The sequence below is a fragment of the Mchenga conophoros genome, linkage group LG4, assembly GCF_057382185.1.
Source record: "Mchenga conophoros isolate Kocher_MC1m ecotype Shallow Benthic linkage group LG4, M_conophoros_male_GT1.1, whole genome shotgun sequence".
Lineage (NCBI taxonomy): Eukaryota > Metazoa > Chordata > Actinopteri > Cichliformes > Cichlidae > Mchenga > Mchenga conophoros.
The window spans coordinates 3074864-3099782 of NC_140529.1; the positions used below are offsets into that span (position 1 = coordinate 3074864).

The 24919-nt window shown below is 42.5% G+C and overlaps 2 protein-coding genes across 2 annotated transcripts in view; both read right to left on the reverse strand.

Annotated features, from left to right (window-relative positions):
* LOC146575279 (protein NLRC3-like) overlaps positions 1-2642 on the reverse strand; it is a 78792-nt gene extending 76150 nt beyond the window's left edge. The window contains exon 1 of the mRNA XM_085272474.1: positions 2593-2642. Coding sequence (XP_085128600.1) covers positions 2593-2642 — 50 coding nt within the window. The remainder of the gene's footprint in view (positions 1-2592) is intronic.
* The window catches only part of LOC146575276 (protein NLRC3-like), a 227691-nt gene that overhangs the window by 174672 nt on the left and 28100 nt on the right, over positions 1-24919 (reverse strand). The gene's annotated exons all lie outside the window — the stretch shown is intronic.

Consider the following 24919-nt stretch of genomic DNA (forward strand, 5'->3'; position numbering starts at 1 on the left):
TCTTGAAACAGCTCGTGTGACGTGAGCTGACGTAAAAACAGTGATGTTAGCTTGATTCTCTTGGCTAAAACTATTTTAAAAAGAGGGTCAATCATGCAAATCTGCCAATAGAAGCCAAAGTTACAGCCCCTCAGAGTTTAAAGAGAAAAGGCCCGTTTCCAACACTCGGTTGTGCAAAGGGAAACAGGCCCACAGTGCCTGAGTGTGTGGGTAATTCTTCAAATAATATTCAAAAGCAAACATTTTTAAGCATGTAAATAAAATTCAATCATTTCTGCTCTTCAATACCTAAGAAATGAAAACTGGCAGATGGTCCCAAAATGTGAAACGCCTGGCTATCTGTGCATTTAGTGCTGCAAGTTTTCACTGTTTACCTTCAGAAGCATAAATCTCTGCACAGATAATGTTCATATGTGGATTCCTGGTTTTCTGCAGTTAATTGTGACCCAAAGCGTATTTTTAAAGTGGTTCCAGGCAATAAAGTCTAAAAATAAATACATCTACTTCCTTTTTCTGTGTTCCAGCCTCAGTGACTCTGACACAGTGCTGTAATATTTACACCTCTGATGAAAGCAGAGTTTGTAGTTGCAGAAATACTCGACTCATTTTGGGCATTTACGAGCAGGAACCTCAGAAAGCCCCTCGCTGCTTCACTGGTTAAGAAGCAAAGCAAACATTAGTTCACAGTGATGTTAATTAAGGCCCAAAGTTTAGGAACGAACGTCAGCACTTCACTAATGAATGTAATGCTGATTCATGTGCTTGTTTTGTAATGTGCATGTTGTGCGTTGCTATTTCCCATATTCTTTGGCACTGATAGATGAAGAGTCTCAGGCAGGACCGAGGCTGCCAGCTGCTGACAGTGAGCAGGGAGAGAGCAGCAGAAGCTGGGCAAGAGCAGGGCACCTTCAGCCCCCTTCATCAGTCAGAAATCATTTGGGTGTCTGTGTGAAATGTCTGATTTTTAAAATCTTTTTGTAGACATATTTATTAAATGTTTAACAATTATATAGAAGAAAGACAATGTAAAGAACAAAACATGACAAAACAAAAATGAGTTGAAGTTATGAACTGTTTCTGAGAGACAAATAACACCAGGATCCTTTTTGTGTAGCTGACAGCTGGTAACTGTGCAGGGGCGGGTCTAGCAAAGTGTTGCCAGGGGGGCAGGTAGGGCATTAACAGGGAGAGGGGGGCACAAAGAAATACTTTTCTTTCTTATTCTCATTTAAAATGCTTTTAATAAATAATTATCTGAATCTTACAACAAACGTTTCCATCTGATGTAAAATGTATAGAAATCCATTATTGTACATAGTCATTTTTTAGGGTCCCATCATAATTTCTTCAGAAGTAAGTACTGCATATGATGCCAGTGTTTCCCACATTTTCTAGATTCTGCACCAGTACTGTGTGTAAAATGCATCAAAAAGTCCGTTTGATTCTTTCTCAGCTGTCTTTCTGTCTCCTTTCACTTTTTAAAGGTTGCCATGTTAGAAAACATATTTTGCCCTGCCGTGCTGTTTATTGATGTGGCAAATGAAAGGTTTATGAAAACATATCTAAATCTGTCATCAGTAATCAGCAATGATCATGTCTCACCTCTAGTCTCTGTCTTAATGTCAGGTTTCCACCGTGTGTTGTAGATGTTCAGGAGGTTAACTCGACCAACAGTCTACTTCCTGTTTAGAATACCAGGACAGGGAGGATGGTGCAGGTTTAAGTTTATTAGACTGATGCATGTATACCAACAAGACAGCGTCCATCACTGTGACAACAGCGTTTGTTTTCATTCAAAGGCTTCATGGTTTTTCCTTTAATACCTGGGGGGCCGGTCTCCAGTCAAAATGCCCGGGACCATTTTTTGTCCCAGTCCAGCCCTGGTGTCAGATCTGCATGCAGTGTCAATGAGACGATCAACAACAGATCAGACAAAACACTCAGGCGGACACTCCTCTGTAGAAGGAAACATGGAAAGTGTGAGGTAATCAGTGCACAACATCACTTTGTATTTCAGGCTGTTTTTATATAGAACTTCAGCACCAATGTAAAAGTTCTGGTTTGAGGAAGATGAAGAACATTTTCAGGAAGGATGCCGTCTGCAAGCAGAGCTGCTTGAACCTCAGCGCTGAGGTCCAGACTACTTCCTGTGAAGCCACGTGATGTAAATCTGCTGCTGTAACTTCACAGTTTACTGAAGCTAAATGCAACGTTACCATATAATCTGTTTTCAACAAAGGTTTCACTCCGTCCGGTGTTGATGGAATGATTCAGGCCGTACTCGTCAGGCTTCCCGTCGACCACACGCATTTCAGTCACAAACCCCGTGACTGACAACAAGGGAAACAGCAGAAGAAAAGATGTGAAAAATACTGGATGATGATGATGGAGGATTAACCGCGGTGGCTAAACTGTTTCCTGTCTTTGTGGGCGTACTCACAGGGAAGTTTCCAGGCACGTCAGTCTTGGTGGCTAAAGTCTCCATTTTCCAACATGTATCGCTACAGGTGCAAAGACACAACATTAATCATCAGTGTAAATATTTTAATGCTGTCCAAACGGTGTTTGCTTTGTCTGTCCTCTCGCGCTCACAGAGGAAACGAGGACGCCACCTTCAACCCATCTTCAGTTGGCTCAACCATGGCCGGACTTCCTGTTGGCTTTGTGACAGCAAACCACTTGAAATGAGAGCAAACTGCAGTCAAGCACCACTTACAGCAACCTGTGGACACGCAAATGGAAAGCACTGAGAATCATACAGAAGCATAAGAGCTGTTTATTGTAACACGTGTGTGTGTGTGTGTGTGTGTGTGTGTGTGTGTGTGTGTGTGTGTGTGTGTGTGTGTGTGTGTGTGTGTGTGTGTGTGTGTGTGTGTGTGTGTGTGTGTGTGCACATTAATAACACACTGATGTATGTTAGTTTGATTTATGCTATATCTGAGAAAACAATTGCAGAATTTTACATCAAAGTTTCCAAAGCTGATGTTTTGTTGTTCACTCTGTTTTATATTCATATAGTTTGTTGTTTTTAAATCAGTGGACAAAATAAATATTATCACACAAAATCCAGGGTGAAACATAACCAAATAACCTAAATGGTGAAGTCATTATAGAAGTACATGTTGCAAAGGTCAGCCTCCTGTATAGACTGCTAAACTGTCTGGGGGGGCCCTGCCTGTCCTCGTTGGATAAGCTCCACCCCTTTTCCATAAGACGGAGACATTTGTATGAAAATAGATGGGCAGTAAAATAAAAAATAAAAAATATTATGGATGACTCTGTAAATCAAAGTCGGCCTGAGGCAGAAGCAGAAACCATGAGGAGCACAGCACCACTCCCAGAAGGGCACGAAGTGAAGCCATAGCTGCTGAAGAGTGAAGACGTGATGATGGAGGAGATCACAGATGAAGATCTGCTGCCTGCTGACTCTTTATATAGAAGAGTGAGACTATCTCCCCACCAGCAGCTGCACTTATACAAACCCCAGGTGCTGGGATGGCTTTGAACATGTGACATTTTCTGCAAACACATGGACAGTTTCATAAGCACAAAGATTATTCCTGCAGCGGCAGAATCGTATCCACTGTGTGAGAGGTGAACGTCAGACAGTTCTTAGAAAATGTAGTTTCTCTTTAAGCTTTTAACGTCTCTTTTACCCCCATTTGTCTAAAACTACTTGACAGCCCTTCATGTCAGAGGTTTATTACCTGTGCAGGATGGAGCACATGGTCTCAGTCAGGCTGGACACGATCACTCCTACAGGAAGTAAATGTGATTTTATTTCACCTGTGAAATGATGAAAAACAGCAGAATAGCTCACGCTAACAAACGGGTGTTGAAATGTTTCATTTTCTGCTGTTTCACAGGTCAAAAAGGGCGTCGAAGCAAACTGAAGCTGAGCTGCTGCTGCTGTTGTAGTGCAGCATCTGCTGTGTGCTTCATCAGAGAACCTTCTGTACACAGCAGACAGAGGCTGCTGCCACTGAAGTCCATCTGCTAGAGAGCTTTAAACACTGGTTATTGAAGTGGCTTTGATGATACTGATACACAGTCTTTGCTGCTGTCACAGGACAGGGATCCACCAGGGAGTAGTTGTCAGGATAAAGAGCCTTCGCTTCTCTAAATATAAACTGGATACTTGTAGGAAACTTTGGGAAGCAGCATTTTTCCTCATATCGTCTAAACTGAAGTTAGCTCAGGTGCTTCTTCCATACTTGCTCTGCAGAAAGCCAAAGAGTTTGGAGCTCTGCAAACATTTGCAGCACAGCTGGATGTTTGTAACTTTGGTCACCTCTGTATCATCCCTCAGATTCTTTCTGCACAGCTTTGAAACCACGACAGCACGAGTGATGCTGAGGAGACGTCCAGTTTAAACAGACCTTTATTCCTGGAACACAAACACATGAAGTGATGCTGCTAAAGAAGAACATTTAATCGCACTAATGAATCAAGCATCTGTTTGTCTGTCAGTCTGTCAACAGTTCCTCTGATCGACTTCAGACTTGGTGGGTGTTTTGTTTTTGCAGCGGTCAAAGTCGATCAGCGTGTTGCTTTGTCTGCTGTAAATCTGCCTGTACAAAGGGAAACATGCATGTTTTAGATGCAAACTCACAACATGGCTGCATTTTTGTGATTATGTGTATTTTATATTGATTTATTCTATTATGTTTTGTATATGAATCTTTACAAGTGTGTCGATACAAAGGCTTGATTAAAACAAAGGTCTCAGCTGTGCTGTTAGGGATGCTCTCATATTTGTTTCAAATGTAATAAATCAAAGGATTTCAGGCTTTTCATCCTTTTTATTTGTTTGGTTCTAACAGCAGCTGGATAAAAACATGCAGGTGATGAATATAATTGTGTGATATTATGAGCATTGTGAATAAAGAAAGAGCAGAGATAGTAAAAAGGAAACAGGTGATGGACGTGAGATTTTCAGAACAAAAGCTCCTCAGTGAGACGATCACCTGGACACAAGGTCAGGCAGCTGGGACTCATCTAGAGAGCAAAATGGAAAAGTGATCTGTGCAGAACATCACTGTTGATTGCAGTTATTTACATCAGACTTCTTCTCTGAGATAAGAGCACCGTTTCTGGGAAAGATGACAGTATTTCCAGGCTGGATGCTGTTTGCAGGGAGAACTGAATGAAAGTCTCCTGCACCTCAGCGCTGAGGTCCACACCTGTGAACACAGATGAGGTCAATCTGCTGCAGCACGTAGAGCTTTACTGATCAGCAGGTTCAAAGGATTCAGCAGAGCGTAGAGTCAGAGCTAAATGCCACATCACCATAGAGTTTGTTAACAACAGCTTTCTTTGCCCTTTGTCTCGATGGACTGAATCAGGGATACTCGTCATACTTCACCTCAACCACGTCACTGAGAGACCCCAGCCTGACACAGCAGCAGAGATGATGAAAGCAGAAACAGCAAACAGATGCTTCAGTTGTGTTTCTCTCTGTGTGTGCGCTCACGCCCACTTGTGTGTGTGAACTTTCCACGTACCTCAGCTTGTTTCTCCAACATGAGCCATCAGGGCTGAAAAACATCACTAACACATGAATTCTTTCTCTTTTTGTTATCACCTGTGATCATGTGTCTCATGTTTCTGTCATTCACCAGTTCTTGTAGAGTTACGTGTAACTAGACTTCTGTGGGACGTAAATGATTGTTTTGTATGCAGATCTGTACAAAGGATGGAAACACTTGATTACAAAGGAGATCTCAGCTGTGTTGTTGTGGATGGACTTCAACGTATTTGTTAAAAAAGAGAATAAAGCAAAGTGTTTTAGCTGTTTGGGAGTTTTTGTTTGATTCCATTCAGTTTTATTTCTATGGAGTCAAATAATAAGAAAGGCTCTAGAACAGCCCTGAGTTTGTCCAGGTGACATTCCTCTGAAGAACAAAGACAAAGAGGAAGAAGGGGACTCATTTTCAAGTCTTGTTTCTTTCAAAATAAAAGCTGAAATGTTTTGGAAGCATGATAATATTTCAGCCAGGATGCCGTCTCCAAGGAGACCTGCACCTCAGCGCTGAGCTCCACATCACGCCCTGTGAAAGCACAGATATAAATCTGCTGCAGTGAGAAGAACTTTACCCAACACAAGTGTAGAAGTAGACATTTGACTTTACCTACAACCTGTTAACAACAAAGCTTTCATTGCCTCTGCTGTTGATGTCATGTAGGACTAATCATACTTCACATCAGCCATGCACACGTCAGAGGATCTCCAGGCTTTCAGTAATAAAGCCAAGCAGATGATGTGAACATAGCAATAGTAAAACATGCATCATAATCAGCTGTATGTGTCGACTATGTGGCACCTCAGTCTTGTTGGCATGAAGAAAAGTTGTGTAACATGTAGCATAAGGGCTGCAAAGACATCATGTAGACAGCAGTCGTCTGTTAGTCGTAACGTATCTCCTGTTAAAGAGTTAAATGTGCGTTCTCCATCTCTGTCCTCTCACAGCTCGCCGTACACCAACTCCAGCTGTGGTAACCATGGCTGTGCCCATCAACACGCTGAAGCTGAGACGCCACCCGTCACTATGGCGACTCCAATAGGGTTACCTGTCAGCTGTGGACGCATGAAAGGAAAACAGCAGAAACACAGACATGTTTACTGGAACATTTCCTATTGACAGCTTTATGGAAAAGTGGGTTTAAAGACTTTTCTATGTTTGATTTTGTTTATTTATGGATTTATTGTGAAAGGAATTTCAAAGTTTTAATTTGACCTTTCCCCTGTTTTTCATACAGACTGGAGACGAATGGATGGTGCTTTCTTTGTTTGTCTAAAGATAATGAATAAAACTCTACACACATCTTAAACCACCCTCCTTTCTATATATTTTGTTATATAAATGGAAAGTATATAAGACACAAACTGAGCTTATATGATACTAAGGACCCTGGAGGTCAGTCCACCTTTATAATTCAGCACAGCCTGGAGTCTTGGTCTTTTCTTGGATGTTGGTTCCCTTTGTTTCCATCCTCTGTTAAGATGTTTCAGTAATGTTGAGGTCTGGGGAGGCCAATCCATGGCTGACGTCCTGTGATGCTGCATTAGCAGTTTGTTCATAGTGAAAAATGAAGCCACTGCCAATCAGACATTTGCACAGTGGATCAACTTCTGATGGTACTGTCCTGAATTCCACACCTATAATATGTTTGCATGTACTGATGAATATGTGCAGCTGATTTTCAGTCCAGTTCCTGTGTGACAGACGCCAGTCTTTCTGCCTGTGTCCTTCCTTAACAATAGAGCCATCCTTCCACTGAGACTGTTTCTGATGAGGCTTCACTGAGCAGTAGATGGATCCCTCAGCTCATCTAATCGTCCTATTTCTAACACATGACTGTCAGAAACTGTTAATCTGCTGCAGCTCTTTAACTCCTCCACTTCTTTTTTTGTAATCTCTTAGTTTCCTCATCTTTTAAGGTGGCACTGCACACCAGATCCAAAGTCAACATGCTGTTATATGATGGAGTTGAACCTGTAATGGAGTTTGATTTAAACCAATCAGCAATTAAGTGAATGATGATGAGCAAAGATGGTGGAGGTGGTGGATGAAGACCCGGACAGCTGTGGTTGGCTCCTCGTATAGAGCAGAGTGAGGTTGTGTTTGCACATTATTATAAAACCATGTTCACCATATATTTTAGCTGCAGACAATAACATGATTTCTTTGCTGTGGTGATTTTATTCCACTTTGGTAAAATGGAAAACCATCATTTCTTGCTGTAATTCACACATTATTCCAAGAGCCTCAACACAAGCCTTGTAGTCCGACCATATATAGACAAATCAATAGTTGTGTTTGTAACAGCTCACGAACATGAATCGTTCCACATTACTTTGAAATCATTGTAAACTAAACTGGAATAAATGAGTGTTTATATATAGTTTTGTCTCAGCTGTTCATACACAGTGTTTCAGTTCTTATCAGAGTCCCACCGTCTCACTGTGGTGAACCTTTAGCTCTGTTGGAAGCGTGTTGTTAGACCAGGTTTCCCTCATTTAAAAATAATCTCTCATTAGAAATGGACATGATGTCTAAGACATAGAAATGCTTATTATGGGTTCACTTGATGTCACTGAAAAGATGCACATGGGTAACGTGCAGGCCGTCCTGCTCCGAGGTTTATCTCCTCACCTCGAGTCTGCGACACTCTCTCCGTGTCCTCTCAGATAAGGGCGCGCACATTTCTGCACGATCTTCTAAATTACAAAGAGCGATTCACAAAACAGAAGCTCACAAAACACTCATCACAAACCAAAAATGGCTCCACTGAGCGTCAAACTGTCACCAGAATTTACTGATAATCTAAAGACTCACAGAACTCATTTTGTCTCATTGTGTCTTAGTTTGAGACATAAGTGCATGATCATAATACTGTGTAGTTAGATGAGACAGAGCTGATGCTTGCCCTTAATTATCCTCTTCATGTTTCCCGAGCCTCAGCAGTGGAAGCTACCATGGATAGAAAGACTACGACTCATCTTAAATCTCAAATCTTTGTCTCCAAAGAGCTGCTGATGTGTCCGATATGATCCACAAGCTTAAACTAGGATTATAAGTGTGTGCAGTGATGTGTGTGAAACCTCTGAGGACTCACACGTGTGTGCTTCAGCCCACACACACATATGAAGCACTGCGACCTCACACAGAAGTGTTTTACACATCCAGCCTGAATCCTGATCATTTCTACAGTTTATTAAGTTCAGCTTCACCTGAACATCAGTGATGAAGCTGCTCTGACTCCATCACAGCTCACAGCTGTTGGAATGAGTCAAACCATGAAGAAGGTTCAGAAACAGCTGATGATTTTACAGAAACATGATGCAAACATGAAAATGGACACATGATTTTTTATTAACAGACACTGTTTATGTTTCACTGTGCATGACGTCATCAACACTGACACCAGGGGGCGCTCATCAGCAGCCTGAGGAACTGTGATAAGGGAGGGAGACGCAGTGTTGTGTGTACTGCAGTCGGACAGAAGGAAAAACTTCCTCCTGAAAACATTTTCATCCTTCCCAAAAGTGTTTGAGTCAAATGTTACAAATATATAAATACAATAAAACACAGGGTCTTACATAAAATTAGTGATGCAGTTGTGCACTGAGCACCTTTCCAATGTTCCTTCCTCAGATGAGTCCAGCTGCTGAACACATTAACATCTGTATGTAAATGTAGCCGAGAACCAACCTGAGCACTGCTGGGAAAATACAAAGGCAACCATCAAAGTGCTGTATTATCTTATTTATTCTGAATGTTGACTTAGATCCACACCACGATTTATGAAACTATAGAACTAAAATAACAACAATCGTCTGCTTCTTTAAAATTTCTTTCATTACATCAAACCAGTGAAAACTGAAAAAAACAAAGAGCTGTTAGCATGTTCAGACCAACTTTGAGACAGAGACTGTAAAGTTCTGCACTTTAAATCCTGCCTGTGTTCCTGCAAATGATTCACACTGAAAGTATCTTAGTTTAGTATTGAGTGAGCCACAAAGCAGCCTGATAGCTTTAAAACAGGAAAAGTAAATGAAATTGACAGTTTCAGTGTAGCTGGATCTATTATTGGGGGGTCATGACCCCCGTAACCCCCCTGGAAATTACGCACCTGGTCCTGAGGTCAAATCCACCATCTTTGTTTCAGAGCTTCATGTTCTCCCGTGTTTGTGTGCGTCCTCTCCGGTACTCCGGCTTCCTCCCACAGTCCAAACACATGCAGTTAGTGGGGTCAGGTTAGCTGTGAGTGGTTGTGTCTCTGTGTTATTCCACCTTAATCAATGACTTCCTGTTAGCATGAAGTGCTTCTGTAGGACTGATGTCATTTTCATGGTTGGATCATTTAAATGAAGCTGGACTCAGATGCAGTAAATAAGCTGATTGATCATTAATGAATAAAGCTGGTCAAACACATCACGTGGACACATGTGATTGTGTGTTGTAGTATTGATCCCAATGCTGCTATCAGTCCTGGATCAATAACACTGGATGGATGCGTTCAGCATGGAGCCCCTGAGCTGTGTTACAGACAAACATGGAAACTGACAGGTCTGTGTCATTCACAGTCTGTAACACTTCTAAACAACAGAGGCTGACCCAAGTGCCTCAGAGCCAGGCACGCTCACATCACAGCTCTCTAAATAAGCCAGTTTCAAAATAAGAGCTGAAAGCTGTGTTTGCTTGTGTTAGCTTATTATTGTGGAGACTAACATTCAGTGATCATGTGTTCAGACTCATAATGATTACTCTCAGAAATCCTGATCTTTGTATTTACTGTGTGTTGGATCAATAACTGAGATTCATGGTATCACACAGCTGTGCTGCTGCTGATGTCAGCACATCTGGAACAATACGAGGTATCTGCTAGCAGACTGAGCAGGACGTGAGACCTGTGGACTGTTTAAAGCTGTCCCTCCACAGCTCACTCAGACCTGATCCACACCTCAGTGATATTCTCTGACTTCCTCACACTCAAAAAAATCAACTAGGGCATGTGTTTGATTAACAAAGTAGTAATATGTTTACATCACATGAAGAAATCATTTTTATGCTCATTAAATGATTCATTCTTTTTTGTTGAATATAAATCAAAGAAAACTTTGATGAGTTAAATTCGTTCATGGCAATCCAATGAGAATGAGGTCCATCAAACCAAAGGCTCTGATAGCGTCATGTATTGCGCATGCTCCACGCCCACCGGATGCGGAAAGGTCCGTTGAGAAGTTAACGAGCGCACGTGGAGTTACTTCTTTGGCATACCTTTTTTTTTTTTTTTTTTTTTTTTTTTTAAAATGACATCAGAAACAGCAGTATGCGACATTACGTGATGGCAGAGCTTCAGTTCATCCTTTGTCATTTTTTTTTTTTTTTTTTAATAAATAGGACAGGGGGAATGAATGAGAGAGAGAGGGGGAGAGAAAGAAAGAAAACCAAAGGGGAGAAGAGACGGTGAGAAGGGGGGGGAAGAGAGACAAAAAAAAACAAAACAAAAAAAAACTCCTGGGTCACCTGTATGGAGAAAAAAAACAAACAAACAAACAAACAAAAACAAACAGAGGAGACAGCAAACAACAAAGAGCAACATAATAATAGAGAAAACAAAGCACCATCACAATAAACTAGCTAGTCATAGATATCAATATTTACTAAATAATAAACGATATTGTGCAGCACGCAAGATAGACAGCGCACAGTGTGCTTTGAGGCAGCAGCCAAGAAAGCTGTAGTCCGCGTCTGTGAATACCCATGTGTGCATACCTGTGTGGATCAGCATGCTTGCATTCCAAAGGTTTCTCCATGTAATGATCTGCTAGGGAGTGTGGGGGGGCCACAGCCCCGTCCTCCAGGGCATGAAGCAGGTATGGAGGAGATCAAAACTCCAGACATCCAGAGGCCCCCAGAACACAAGAGACCATGGAAGACCAACAGAGGGGCAGCCGCGCCACTGTCCCAGTAAGAGCTGAGGAGAGTCCCAGATGAGGGCTCGCCCAGCAGCCGCGGAGCAGAAGTCAGGGGGAGTTGCAGTGACGCGCCCGTGAGCTCCGCCGGCCCCCAGCTGCGCCTGAGTGACCGAGCCCTAGGCCGAGAGGCCGGGGGCACCCCACCTCCAAAGGGGCCCGAGCGAGCCCCAGGCCCCAGGCCCCGACAAGTGGCCGCCAAGGAGTGAGCCGGTGTGTACCCGGACGCCCACCCCCAGACACAAAGAACCACCAACACACCGACACCTGAGGGAGTCCGCCACCGGCAGGGGAAGTGGTGGTGGGTGGAGATAGGCCTCCAAACCTTGGAGGGCCTGAGGTGTCCCCAGAGAGGTGGCGTCTGATACCCAACCTGACATATAGACACAGACATACAGGCACACACAGACACAAACATCCATTCCCACCCTCATGCTCTCATATGCACTCACTCCACACTCAATTGCACCCAGACCCAGGTGGTGTTACCCTTTTCCCTGCGGTGGGGAGAGGCAGACCACCCCGACTCCGCAGCAGCAGGGAGGCCCCACACCCCAGACCGCAGTCGGACGGCCAACTCCTCCTACTAGCCCTCCCGCTCCAGCAGGCCGCAGAGAATGGGGGTGGGAGAAGACTCCAAACCTCCCTCCACCCGCTCATTGTAGTGTTGATGCATATGTGTTCTAAGGTGCAATTAAAACCCAGGAGGGCATGGAGCTACCTGCCAAGGAGCAGCAGGTAAGCGCATAGTCCCTCCTGCTAACCCTCAATGACTAAGTGTATTTAAAATTGAGAGGTGGGCAACGACGTCAGGGGTGAGGTGTACACCCTGATGGTGATTTGGACTCCGTGATTGTGCCCACCCCCAAGATCCTATATGTATGTGTAATGAGAGTGTGAATAATGTGAATGTCTAAGTTGTGGGATAAAATTGAGGCAGAGGCAGCCAGAAGGGGACGGGGGGGGGGGGGGGGGGGGGGTAGCCTCCTCTGCACCCTGGTGACATACCCCCACTCCAAGGCCCTGCATGTGTGGGTGGTTGTGGAGGAGCGGGAAGAGGGAGGCAGCTGGAGATGGGGAGGGAAGGAAGGGAGGGGCAGGTAACCCCTCCCTGGGGCCAGCTCCCCCGCTGACCCCAGTAGGCACTCCCACCCTCCGCGACCCGCCAGGGAAGGGGGGCACAGGCCCATCAGACCGGGGCCCAGTGCAGTAGCGCCCCCCGGCTCCACAGAGCCCTGGACAGTCCACCCAACCCCACCACAGAGAAAACTGCACCCACCCCACCAACCACACATCTTCCAGACTACATAAGACGGTAAACGCCCAGGCTGAGATCTTCCTCCACCTCTCCTGTATCTCCCCCTCCTGCAGAGAGTTCCTGAGAGAAGAAAGCTCCTGCAAGATGTGACCATCCCCCCCACCAGTTGAAGAGCCCCCCAGGCGGCTCGATGCACCGGCGGCACCCTGCTCCAGGGCCGGGCCCCCATGCACCCACCCGCCCACAACCCCGGCAACACACCAACCAGGACCCGAGCCCCCGAGGCCCGGCCCGGGCCCCAGCCCAGAGACGGAGCGCCCCCAGAACCTCACACCCATCCCGGACCCACCCAGGGGCAGCCAGGTTGCCAGGTCAGTAACCCACGTCCGTCAGCACAGACCCTCCCCTAGCCCCGCTGCACGCAGCCGCGAGGAAACAGTCACCTGAGAGCCAACAGAGCCCTCAACCGGACGTGACCGCTACCCCGGGTTGAGCCCCCCAAGGAAGATGCCTCCGGGGAACCCCCCGACGCCCTAAGCCTGTCCCTACCCCCTCACCAATCACAACAGTGAAGGCGGGACCAAACTATGACCCCCCACCCCCACTAGGTGATGGAGCTGATAAAAGGGGCCCAGAGCAATTGATCTGATGTGGTGGCAGAGGCTGTATCAAGACTAATGTAATCTAATAGATAATTTCTATATTGGTTAGAATTAAGATTATTTTTATTTTTCCAGTTCATGAGGACTGTTTTCTTGGCTATGCATAGGGCAGTGAAGATCATATGGGCTATATTCTTTTCTGAAGTGACATTATCTAAGCTGCCCAACAAACACACTAAGGGGGAAGTTGGAATATTACATTTCAGACACTTTGATAAGTCTTCACATATCTCGCGCCAAAACTTTTGCACTGGTGGACAGAACCAAAGAGCGTGGATATAATTGTCTGGTGTATTGCCTTGACAGTGTGAGCAGTTGTTGGAAGATGTAAAGCCCATCTTGAACATCCGATGACCTGTATAGTGCACTCTATGAAGTATTTTGTATTGTATTAATTGCAGACTGGGATTTTTAATTAATTTAAAAGTTTTTAAGCAAATCTGAGACCAGAAGTTTTGGTCTAGGTTGACTGATAAATCTGCTTCCCACTTTGCAGTAGGAAGGGATATTGATTCATCTAATTTAGAAAGTGTTCTGTATATTTTAGATAATAATTTGGGGGATTTAAGAGTAAGAAAATGTGCCGCACTTAGTGGTGTTTGTAATTCAACTTGACTGAGGTTAAATTTATTTTTTACTATGGATTTAATTTGTTGATATTCTAAAAACCTTGTCTTGTTGATCCCATATTGTGCAACTAGTCTGTCAAATGGAATAAATTCTGTTCCCTCTAATATATGTTCTAAGTATTTAATTCCTTTACAACTCCATTCTGGGAAATTAATCATATTATTGTTTTGTAATATGTCAGGGTTATTCCAGATAGGTGTACGTTTGCATGGGATTAATGAAGACTCCGTTATTTTTAGAAACTCCCACCATGCTGTTAGAGAAAAGCTGATGTTGATACTTTTAAAGCATTCATGTCTTTTGATGTTTGAGCTAATAAATGGTAGGTCTGAAATCTCTAGATCCTTGCATAGTGCCTGTTCAACATCTAGCCAGGGCTCAACTAAGAAGGTATGTTTTAACCATTCTGAGATGAACTGAAGCCTGTTGGCTAAGAAGTATTGGTGAAAATTAGGCAGATCTAATCCTCCTCTATCCTTGGTTCTTTGTACCGTTTTTAAGCTAATACGCGGGGGTTTATCTTTCCAAAGGAATTTGGAAATATATGAATCCAGAGATCTGAACCAATCTTGTGATGGTTTGTTAGGGATCATCAAAAATAAGTAATTTATTTTTGGCAAGATCATCATTTTTATAGTGGCGACCCTTCCCATGAGTGATATGGGTAAAGATTTCCATCTAGTCAGATCGCCTTCTACTTTCTTTAGAAGTGGGATGTGGTTTAGTTTAGTTAAGTCTGAAAGCTTAGGAGAGATATTAATACCTAAATATTTAATATTTCCGGATTGCAGTGGGGCAGAGGAAGAATTATGGAAGGAGCAGTTAATGGGGAGAACTGTAGATTTTGGCCAGTTAATTGAATAATCTGAAACTCTTGAAAACCAGTTTATTAAAGTAATTACCTCAGAGAGGTTGGTTTGTGTGTTTTGCAGAAAAAGCAACACATCATCCGCATAGAGACTGATTTTATGTTCTATGTTCTTACATTTTATGCCCTTAATTGTTGTAGCCTGTCTAAATGCTGCTGCTAGAGATTCGATAAAAATTGCAAAAAGTGAGGGGGAGAGTGGGCATCCCTGTCTGGTGCCCCTCAGGAGACAGAAGCTGGAGGATGTCTGGTCATTTGTTCTGATACGAGCCGTTGGGGAATTGTATAATATTCTTATCCAGTTTATGAAAGAGTTTCCAAAACCAAATTTGTGTAAAGTTGCGAATAAAAATTTCCAATTAACTCTGTCAAATGCTTTTTCTGCATCTAGAGATAATATTATGGCTTCGATGTTTTTATCGTATGAGTAGTCTATCAAATTAAGTAATCTACGAGTGTTTGTTGAGGAGTGCCGACCTTTTATGAAACCAGTTTGGTCAGGATGAATTAAGAGGGGGGTCATTTTCTCTAATCTCTTTGAGAGAGCTTTGCAGATTATTTTAAGGTCTACATTTAAAAGAGAAATTGGACGATAGCTTGAGGGAAATAAAGGGTCTTTGCCTGGTTTTAGCAGGAGACTAATGTTGGCAGAATTCATATTTGGTGGTAGTCTGCCCTTTTCCTCGATTTCCTGCAACATGCTGTGGAATACTGGTGCCAAAATTGTCCAGAATTCTTTGTAGAATTCTGCAGGGAAGCCGTCTGGACCTGGAGCCTTATTATTGGGCATACTTATCAGGGCTTCCTGGAGTTCACTTGGCGTCAGTGGCGAATCCAATTCCATTGCTTGACTGTCTAGTAATTTTGGAAGAGTTACGTTGTCAAGAAACAGATCAATTTCATTTTTAGATGGGTTTATTTGTGGTGAGTATAAAGTTTCATAGAAATCCCTAAAAATGTTGTTTATTCTTCCAGGATCATATATTGTGTTCCCCGATAAATCTTTAGCAGCACATATAGTTGTTTTTTCTTTATTTATTTTTAGCTGGTTAGCTAGAAATCGACCTGATTTGTTACTGTGTTCAAAATTCTGCAAGCGAAGTCTTTGTATAAGGAATTGTGTTTTTTTATTAATAGTTTCATTTAATTCTAGTTTTGTTTTGCATATTTTGTTCAATGTTTCCTGATCTTGGTGGGACGCGTAGGCTTCTTCTAGTGATTTGATGTTTTTTTCTAATTCCTGAATATTTTTGTTTTCTTCTTTCTTTTTGTGTGATGAGAAAGAAATTATTTTACCTCTCATCACAGCTTTCCCTGCTTCCCATAGAACAGAAGCAGATATTCCGGGAGTGTCATTAAAGTCTAAATATGAAGTCCATTCCTTTTTAAAGTATTTAATAAAGTCTTCATCTTTAAGTAGTGATATATTAAATCTCCAGTTTTTACTTGGCGTAGTATTATTCTTGTGCATTAGTGTTAAAGATACAGGAGCATGATCGCTGACAGCTATAGGATGAATCTCAGTGTCTGAAATGTCGTTCAGCAGTGAGCTGCTGACCAAAAAATAATCCAGACGAGAGTAAGAGTGATGAACATGCGAGAAAAAAGTATATTCCTTACTGGTGGGGTGAAGAGAGCGCCATGCATCGCAAAGACCAAAGTCGTTCATATACTGTTTGATTATATTTGTGGACTGCCAATTACGCTGAGTTCCTGTTGTGTTGAGCCTATCCATGTCTTCATTTAGTCCAAGGTTGAGGTCACCGCCAAGAATGAGTGTGCAATCAAGGTGTTCAGAGAGTGCACTAAAAAAACCGTGGAAGAATGAGGGTTCATCAACATTTGGACCATATATACTAACAATACATAGTTTTTTGTTCAGTATTGATAGTTTAATAATTAGAAATCTACCCTCTGGATCTATAACTGTATCGAGTACTGTAAAATTAACATTTTTATGTATTAAAATTGCTACTCCCCGTTGTCTAGAATTATAACCGGCTGCAAACACGTTAGGAAACTCAGGTGTTTTAAGTTCGTTTAAACCTGTGACAGGCCTGTGAGTTTCTTGTAATAAAACAACATCTGCCTGTAGTTTTTTAAGCTGGTTAAATATTTTTAACCTCTTTCCTCTGGTGCCAGCTCCATTTACATTCCATGTGACAAGCCTCAGAATGCCCTTAATTGTGCGTGTATGTTTAATGATGTATGCTGGGTGTTTCGTTTAGACAGGTGGAGAGAATATGGAAACATCCCTTGTTTGTAAATAGAAAGAGAAAAAGAAGTGTGGTGAGAGACTCCATAAGTCTGACTATGTGTGTGAATATTCACTAATATGAACAAGCGTGGCTTGCTTATGTGTCCTGCAAGTCTGTGCGTGCTGTGAGGCTGTTGTGAATGTGCTGCCGTTGAGCTGATGTGTTTGCGTGATCGTGTTGTGAAAATATGGAGAAATAGAGGGTGTTGTTTGTAGGTGAGTGGGGAAGTAGGTGACCACAGCAGTGAAAGACAAGAGAAAGAAAGAAACCACATGAACTGTGAGCGACAACAAAAAAAAGGAAATGAAACGGAAACATTCCAATTAAAGCAATGACGGAGGGTGACGGTGTTATATCTGCTATGACATCCTACTGATATTACTAGGTTAAACACATTTTAAAGGAGAGAGTGTGAATGAATAAGAAAAGAGTGTAGCGGGTTCTTATCTGGAGTGCAGTCAATATAACCACGGAGTGGTGCCGAGGTCGCGGTAAAGCTGTCCGTCCACGTAGAGCCGGTCCACAGCGATGACAGCACGGGAGCCTTTCTGGATGAAGCTACGTCGAACTGGGAACAGGACCTTGCGTCGTTCCAGGATCTCTTTGGGGAACTGGTCGTTCACGCTGAAGTCCGTTCCTTTCAGCTCTCTGCCGCGACTCTTCACCTGTTCCTTCTGTTTGAATTGACTGAATTTGGCCACAATAGGCCGTGGTCTCCCGGTCCGCGACCGCGCGCCCCCCAAGCGATGTACTCTATCGAAGTCGATGTTCTTTACGGTGTCCTCCGGCAGCTTCAGGTGGATTTTAATGAAGTTTTTCACCGTTGCCTCTGCGTCCTCTCCGGCAGTTTCTGGAATACCAGAAAACACAAGATTATCTCTCATGCTACGGGCTTGTAGATCGATAACGGACTCTTTTATTTTTTTATTTTCAATGTTTAGCTGGGTCACGTTATCGGTGAGAGATTTAACCGACTCCCGTAGCGTGGCATTTTCAGCGGCAAGCGTTTCCACCTGCCGCTGGCTGAATTCCAGGGATTCTCTCAGAGATTTAAATTCCCGGTGTAAGATCTCCACCAGGGACAGCCTCGCATCGAAACTGGACAATCGCTTGTCGATTGACTCCAGGATTTCTGCGATGTCTTTGCCGGCAGGCGATGTTGTACCGGGGGAGTCTGCCTGGCGACTTCTCTTCGATGACGGCGTCTCGATTTTGGCCGGGGAAGATGCACTCTGGGCCTTATGCATTACTAAATCTTGAAAACAGCGGTCGATGTAATCTTGGAGAGCGTCTAAACTCTCCCCGTTGTCCTCCAGGGTGTTAGAGATGATAAAACAGATGTTGTTAGTTATATGACAATTGATTAGTATATTTGGTAATACTGAAGCTTGGAAAACCTTTGTTAAACTCTATGCTACCATTTGCTTTTTCTCCGCCAAAATCTCCGGCGTCTGATGTCACCTACAACATCACTTCCGTCACTTACCTCACTTCTGTCCGTCCAAAAACAAGGGGAAGGGAGACGACAAAAAAAAACAAAAAAAACAAAAAAAAAACAAAAAAAAAACTTCTTTGGCATACCTGATAGTGAGGTAAGTAATATTTCTTGATATATTTATTTAGGTTAGTGGAGTGAGAGATAAATACTATTACCATATTTTCACGACCATAAGGCGCACTTAAAAGTCTTAGATTTTCTTCAAATAGTGCGGCGCGCCCTATAGCGCAGTGCGCCCTATGTGTTGTAAGGAGAACGTAGTAGAGAACACCATGAGAACGTTAAAGGGTGAAGTGTGGGCGTTGATCGTATATACCGGGACAATCGCACATACCTGTATAAAAGAACAGGTATGTGCATTATGCAAGACATCGTTGTTTTAACAACCCTGAAAATGGCAAAGAGACACGCTTACGAAGCACAGTTTAAACTGAAGGCCATCAGCTACGCGGAGGAACATGGAAATCGAGCAGCGGCGAGAGAATTTAAGATTAACGAATCGATGGTTCGCAAATGGAGGAAGCTAGAAAACAAGCTCCGGCAGGTCAAGAAAACGCAGCTGAGTTTCCGCGGACATAAGGCGAGGTGGCTCGAGTTGGAGGAAAGACTTGAGCGGTGGATCATCGAGCAAAGAGCGAGCAGGAGAAGCGTTTCGACGGTCACCATTCGGCTAAAAGCAGTTTCACTTTCACTTTTTATGACACGGTGCCATTTTTCCATCCGGACCAGGACTACGGTAGCGCAGCAACTTCCAGCGGATTATAAGGAAAAGCTGGCCATCTTCCGCTCCTACTGCAGCAAACACATCGGCGACAAACACATCCAGCCCAGCCACATCACAAACATGGACGAGGTCCCGCTCACTTTTGACATCCCGGTGAGTCACACTGTGGAGAAGAAGGGGACCAGCACGGTAGCGATACGCACAACGGGGTACGAAAAGTCTTCTTTTACTGTTGTGCTTGGCTGCCATGCTAATGGACAGAAACTGCCGCCTATGGTGATTTTTAAGAGAAAGACTTTGCCTAAAGAGAAGTTTCCAGCAGGAATCATCATTAAGGGACATGAAAAGGGCTGGATGGATGAGGAAATGATGAAAGACTGGCTGAGGGAGGTGTATGTAAGGAGACCAGGTGGTTTTTTCCACGCAGTTTCACTAAGAGTGGAAGGCAGCGCCGGGCGAGTTACGCCACAATTTGCCAATGGATTGTAGATGCTTGGGCTAACATGTCTGCTGGCACTGTTGTTCGAGCTTTCGCAAAAGCCGGCATCGTTTCCGAGGAGCCGCACGGCACGGAAAGTGACTCTGACAGTGAAGAAAGTGAACCTGGCATGTTTGATGGAGATTTAGCGCAGCTGTTCAATTCAGACACAGAGGATGAGGACTTCGATGGGTTTGATTGATGATAAAAGTGTGAGTACCAAACTTTGTTTTGCTCCTGCTTTATTTTTAAATATGCACACTTGTATGCTTGTGTGTTGTTGATGATGACGATTACCAGCAATAGAAATGTGAGTAAGGTACCGAACTCAGGTTTGCTCCCGCTTTATTTTTAAATACGCATACGGTACTTGTATGCGCCCTATGATCCAGTGCGCCTTATGTGTGTGTTAAATACAGTAATGGCACACATAACTGAGACTGCGCCTTTTAGCACAGTGCGCCTTATGGTCGTGAAAATACGGTAGTTAAAAATTTTTACCTGTGTAGTGTGGAGATTTAGAGGAGTTTTATATATAGCAGGGAGGTTGTAGACCCATTTTTCAAATGTAAGTCGGTGAATTTAATGTTTTTTTAAAAACTTAACCGGAGTCGCTAATTGTTGCAACAGAGCAAAAACTGATGAGGTTATTTTGGTAAGTTCGTTTTTTTTTTTGTTTCTGTCGACTTTGAATGAGGTGTGTTTCATGGTTATCTGCGTTGGTAGGACTGTTTTTCTTCTCTGGAGTTAGCTAACTTTGAAGAGCGGGAAAGCCGCGTAGAGCCGTTACGTCTTCGCATATCGCTCCGTGAATGACAGGTTACTTTCTGCTTAACCGGAGTTGGTGATTGTTGGTAGTAGTGGTAAGACTGACCGACATGGTTTTGGTGATTTTATGAGTGTTTTATGATGCTCTATCTAAAATTCCTGTTTTTGTCAGTGGAGTTTAGTCGCAGGCAACCGCATTAACTGGATTGATGAAAGGTTTAATTCAACTAAACCAGCGTTTAGGGGAGTTAATAACAAGGAGTAAGATAAAATCTGTCACAATAATTGCATGTGCATTTTCTTTTTTTGTAATATATTCACTTAGTTTTCGAATTCAGAATGATTTAGGTGGATAATTGTTCGGGTTATAGTTTCTCTGGTGCTCTGCATTAAGGCTGACTAACGGTGCGTTCACACCGAACGCGATAGACGCCCCTAGCTGATCGCGTGCACATTTGCACCTCGAAGCGCGTCCAGCATGAACTGGTCGAGGTTTATATGCAATTTTCACGCGTATGAAGAAGAGATCTGGGAGGAAGTAGTGCCAGACGGTATGTTATTAAAATGGCAGCTGTCAATCTAGCGTTTGAAGAAAGAGTCTCCCTTCTCTATTTGCTGTGGAGAGCAGAGCAGTGCCTAAAGGACGTCCTCACCGTACCTGGGTCCATCAGGTCTTCCACAAGCATGAGCAGTTTGGTGAGTTTCACCACTTGCTCCAGAAGCTCCGTCTGGATGACGGCAGTGCAAGCATTGTGTTACCAGAGAGAGCAGCAGGTACAAATTACTTCAACATTATAAACTACATCATCATTACGGAATAGGTCAACATTATCTGTGCATATATGTTAATTGTCCGTGCACATTTAAGACTTGGAGTGGACTGAACACTCATGTCTATAAAGCTCATTCATCTCAGTTTACACAGACAGCTTCAAGTTCAGTAACTTTTAAATGTGAGTTATGTGACTGCAGTGACGTCTTCTCTGAGAGAGATTTTTTTGTCCATATTGGAACACATCTGCGAAGTAACGAGACAGTTAGTTGTGTGTTTCTTGGTTGCCCTTTCAAGACAAATATTTACAATACATTTTATACACACAAGAGGAAGCATCATCCACACACACTTAAAGATTTTAAAGACAGGGTAGTTACACGTGTGGACCCAGTTCAAGTGATAGAGTCCTCTGATAACGTAAGGGCTAGCTGTTCTGAAGATGTATCCTATGGTGAATTTGAAAGTGAGTCAGTGACAGAATGTGATAATAGTGCTGTTGAAAATCAGCCCGAACTAATTGAACGGAAATTAGCAGTAATATTGTTGAAATTGGAACACATATTTCATGTTCCAGCAAAAGGATTAGATGAGTTCTTAGAGGAGTTAGTTTTTCTGTTGAGTTCAGCTAGTGTACCTCTGACAAAGCGTACAATTAGAGAAATTTTTAAGAGCCTTAACCTCCATATTAGTCAGGCTGTTATTGAAGAGCTTGCAAATTCTGTATGTGTTTCTAACCCTGTGGCTAAAATATTGGGAAAGTGTGGCCCTCTTGCCACTCCTTATAAAAGAAAACTATACTACATACAAAATTTTAGGGTTGTAGAGCCTGTTGAGTATTTTTTATCGATAGACCAAAGGAAGTCATTTCAGTACAAACGCTATATAAGAACCAGTCTATTTACCATGTGGCCTTTTGGACTCTTCCAAACTAAGTATTCCTTTTTCAAACTGCTGCCTAAAAGCTAAATATTGTCATTATGGATTCCCTTTTTTCTTAGGATGACACAATACATACAAGACGAGCATGCATCCTGAAGTCCTTGTGTGTCTACCTGAATGAAGACCATGAGAAACTTGTGAAGGAATATACGGTCAGTTACATTCACAAGTTGTTCTGTGTTATGTAATTTGCTCCAGGAGTTATGGGTAATTTCAATATATGAAATGGTAAAATGTGACACCACGTGTGAATAAAAGATATTGCAATTGGTCCTTGTTTTGTTTCATGTCAAATTTCTGAGGTGTGAAACCAGAGACATAGAATTTAGTAAATATATCAGCATATTCACGCTGATTGCTGAATTCCTTTATTTTTTTCATATCTAGACTCAAACAAATGTATTATTGTATTTTACGTCACAGAACACTGAGGCCAACACTGAAGCCATGGAACAAACTGTGATGGGAGTGTATGTCATACATCAGGAGGGTGCGGAGCCTGGAGATGACCCAGAGAACATCGGTGTCCTGATTGAAGGCGTGGAGGTTCTCACTGGTTTGAGGAGCATTGCAATTGCTTGTGCTCTGTTATTTGGACTGATATACTGTCTGAACCTAAGCTACCCACCGGAGCTCAAATGCACTTTTGAAGTCTTGCAAAAGATTATCATGAAGCTGGATGGACAGAGGTTGTCATCCAAGGCACAGTTTCTAAAAAACAAGCTAATGGGGTGAATGAGCTTGAAACAGACTCAGGCAAGCCAGATATTTTTTTTCAAGGTTTTTGCAATGCAAATATGTGTTTACTGTTTTAAAGTTTAAAATTGTAAGTTATAAAATGTTCATATAAACTATGTGGTTTGCTCTGCGGCTATTATACAAAGATTGTTTGTTCATAACTTAAAGTCTTATACAGTTTAAGTGTAAACACTGATTTTTGCCAGATGGCAATTGTTACAAAGGCAAATGCACACTGGTTTTCACAAATTGTTTGAGTGGAGCAGTTATACTCAAAATTGAATGTTTTCTCCACACGTTAAATAGCATAAAGTCACTATTAATGGATACAGCCTGATTAAATGGAGGACTAATGTATGCAAGCAACATAGTAATGTTGTAATATTATAGTAATGTTGAATGTTATGTCTGAGCTTTAAATTGTGTTAAAATTCATATTGTTGTTTGCAATGCATATTTTACTACATTTTACCAAAGTTGCTTTGGGGATAATATTTTTTGTCTGCAAACTATTCAACAGACTTATTTCATTTTTATTATTAGGGTTAGGGTTATTTTATTGTATTTTTTCTTTCAGTCAGCATGTCTTGATCTGGAAGTTCTGTGGTCTTAGTATGAGATGGTTAAAGGGGAGAAAGCTAGGCTGAACTGGGATCCTGCCAACTGTTTTAAGAATGTTCAAGCAAAATAAAAGAGATGGTTTTGCAAGTTATCATTTATGTATGTTTCATTAATTTAATTAAAAGTAATGTTTACATAAGCAATACAAACACTAACTGAAACATGATTGGTGTAAGTACTACAGACATAAATTACATTTGTTCATTCAACAAGATTAACATTGGTGTAACAAACAAATATTTTACTAGTTCATGTAACAAGACTGACTTTTGATGTGCCAAAGTGTTTAAACAATATAACATGAATTTAAATTAATTAGACTAACTTGGTACAAACATGTTAACTGAATAAAAATCAAATTAACTGAATGTTAATGTTTAAATTATGTTACACTTACAAACATATTTAGTGTTGAAACAACACAATCAAGATGGATTGATATAACATGATTTGTTTAGATGGAATATAGGTGGCAAGATGAAATTAAGTTCATCCAATGAATTATTTTTTTGAGTGCAGTAGAGACAGAAACCATTCAGATCTGGGACCATCAGCTGACTGATGATGTCACACAGACTGTGTTTTTCAGGAACAGTGATTCTGATGTGAGCCTGCTAGCTGACAGCAGACCTGATGAAAGCACATGTTCACATCTGTGAGGACAGACTGGACTCTTTGACTGCACCTTGGTTCTCCTCAGAGGTCTGTACAGGAGCATGTCCACCCCCACTGAAGATCTCAGTCACTGTGAAACATAGAAAGCTGCTTGTGTGGCCTCTGCCTCACATGTAGATACAGCTACAGGTTTCTCTGTCAGTCAGACTGAAACAGTGTCCTGATGCTGCATCATTCAGCTCTGTGCCCCAGTCAGCATCACTGGGAGCTACCAGTGTTTCTGCCCTTTTCCTGTAACACTACACTCAGCACAGGCTCAGCTGGTATCCAGTGTTGGACTTTGGCTTCAGCTGCTGTGATAGATCCTCTAACATAGATCAGCTCTGCTACATGTTGTTAGATAAGTGCAGCTGCTGTCATGTCCTGATGTTTCTCTGGCTCAGCAGCTTCTCCATCAGAGGTTCACATGGAGCTGATCCAGTATCTCCAGTAACTGTGTTCTGTGCCTCACTGGTTCATCCTTCTGTCTGTGTGACGTCAGTCAGATGTTGAAGTTAAACTCTGTAATCTTCACTGTGTCACAGAGTTCAGTGAGTCCCGTTATT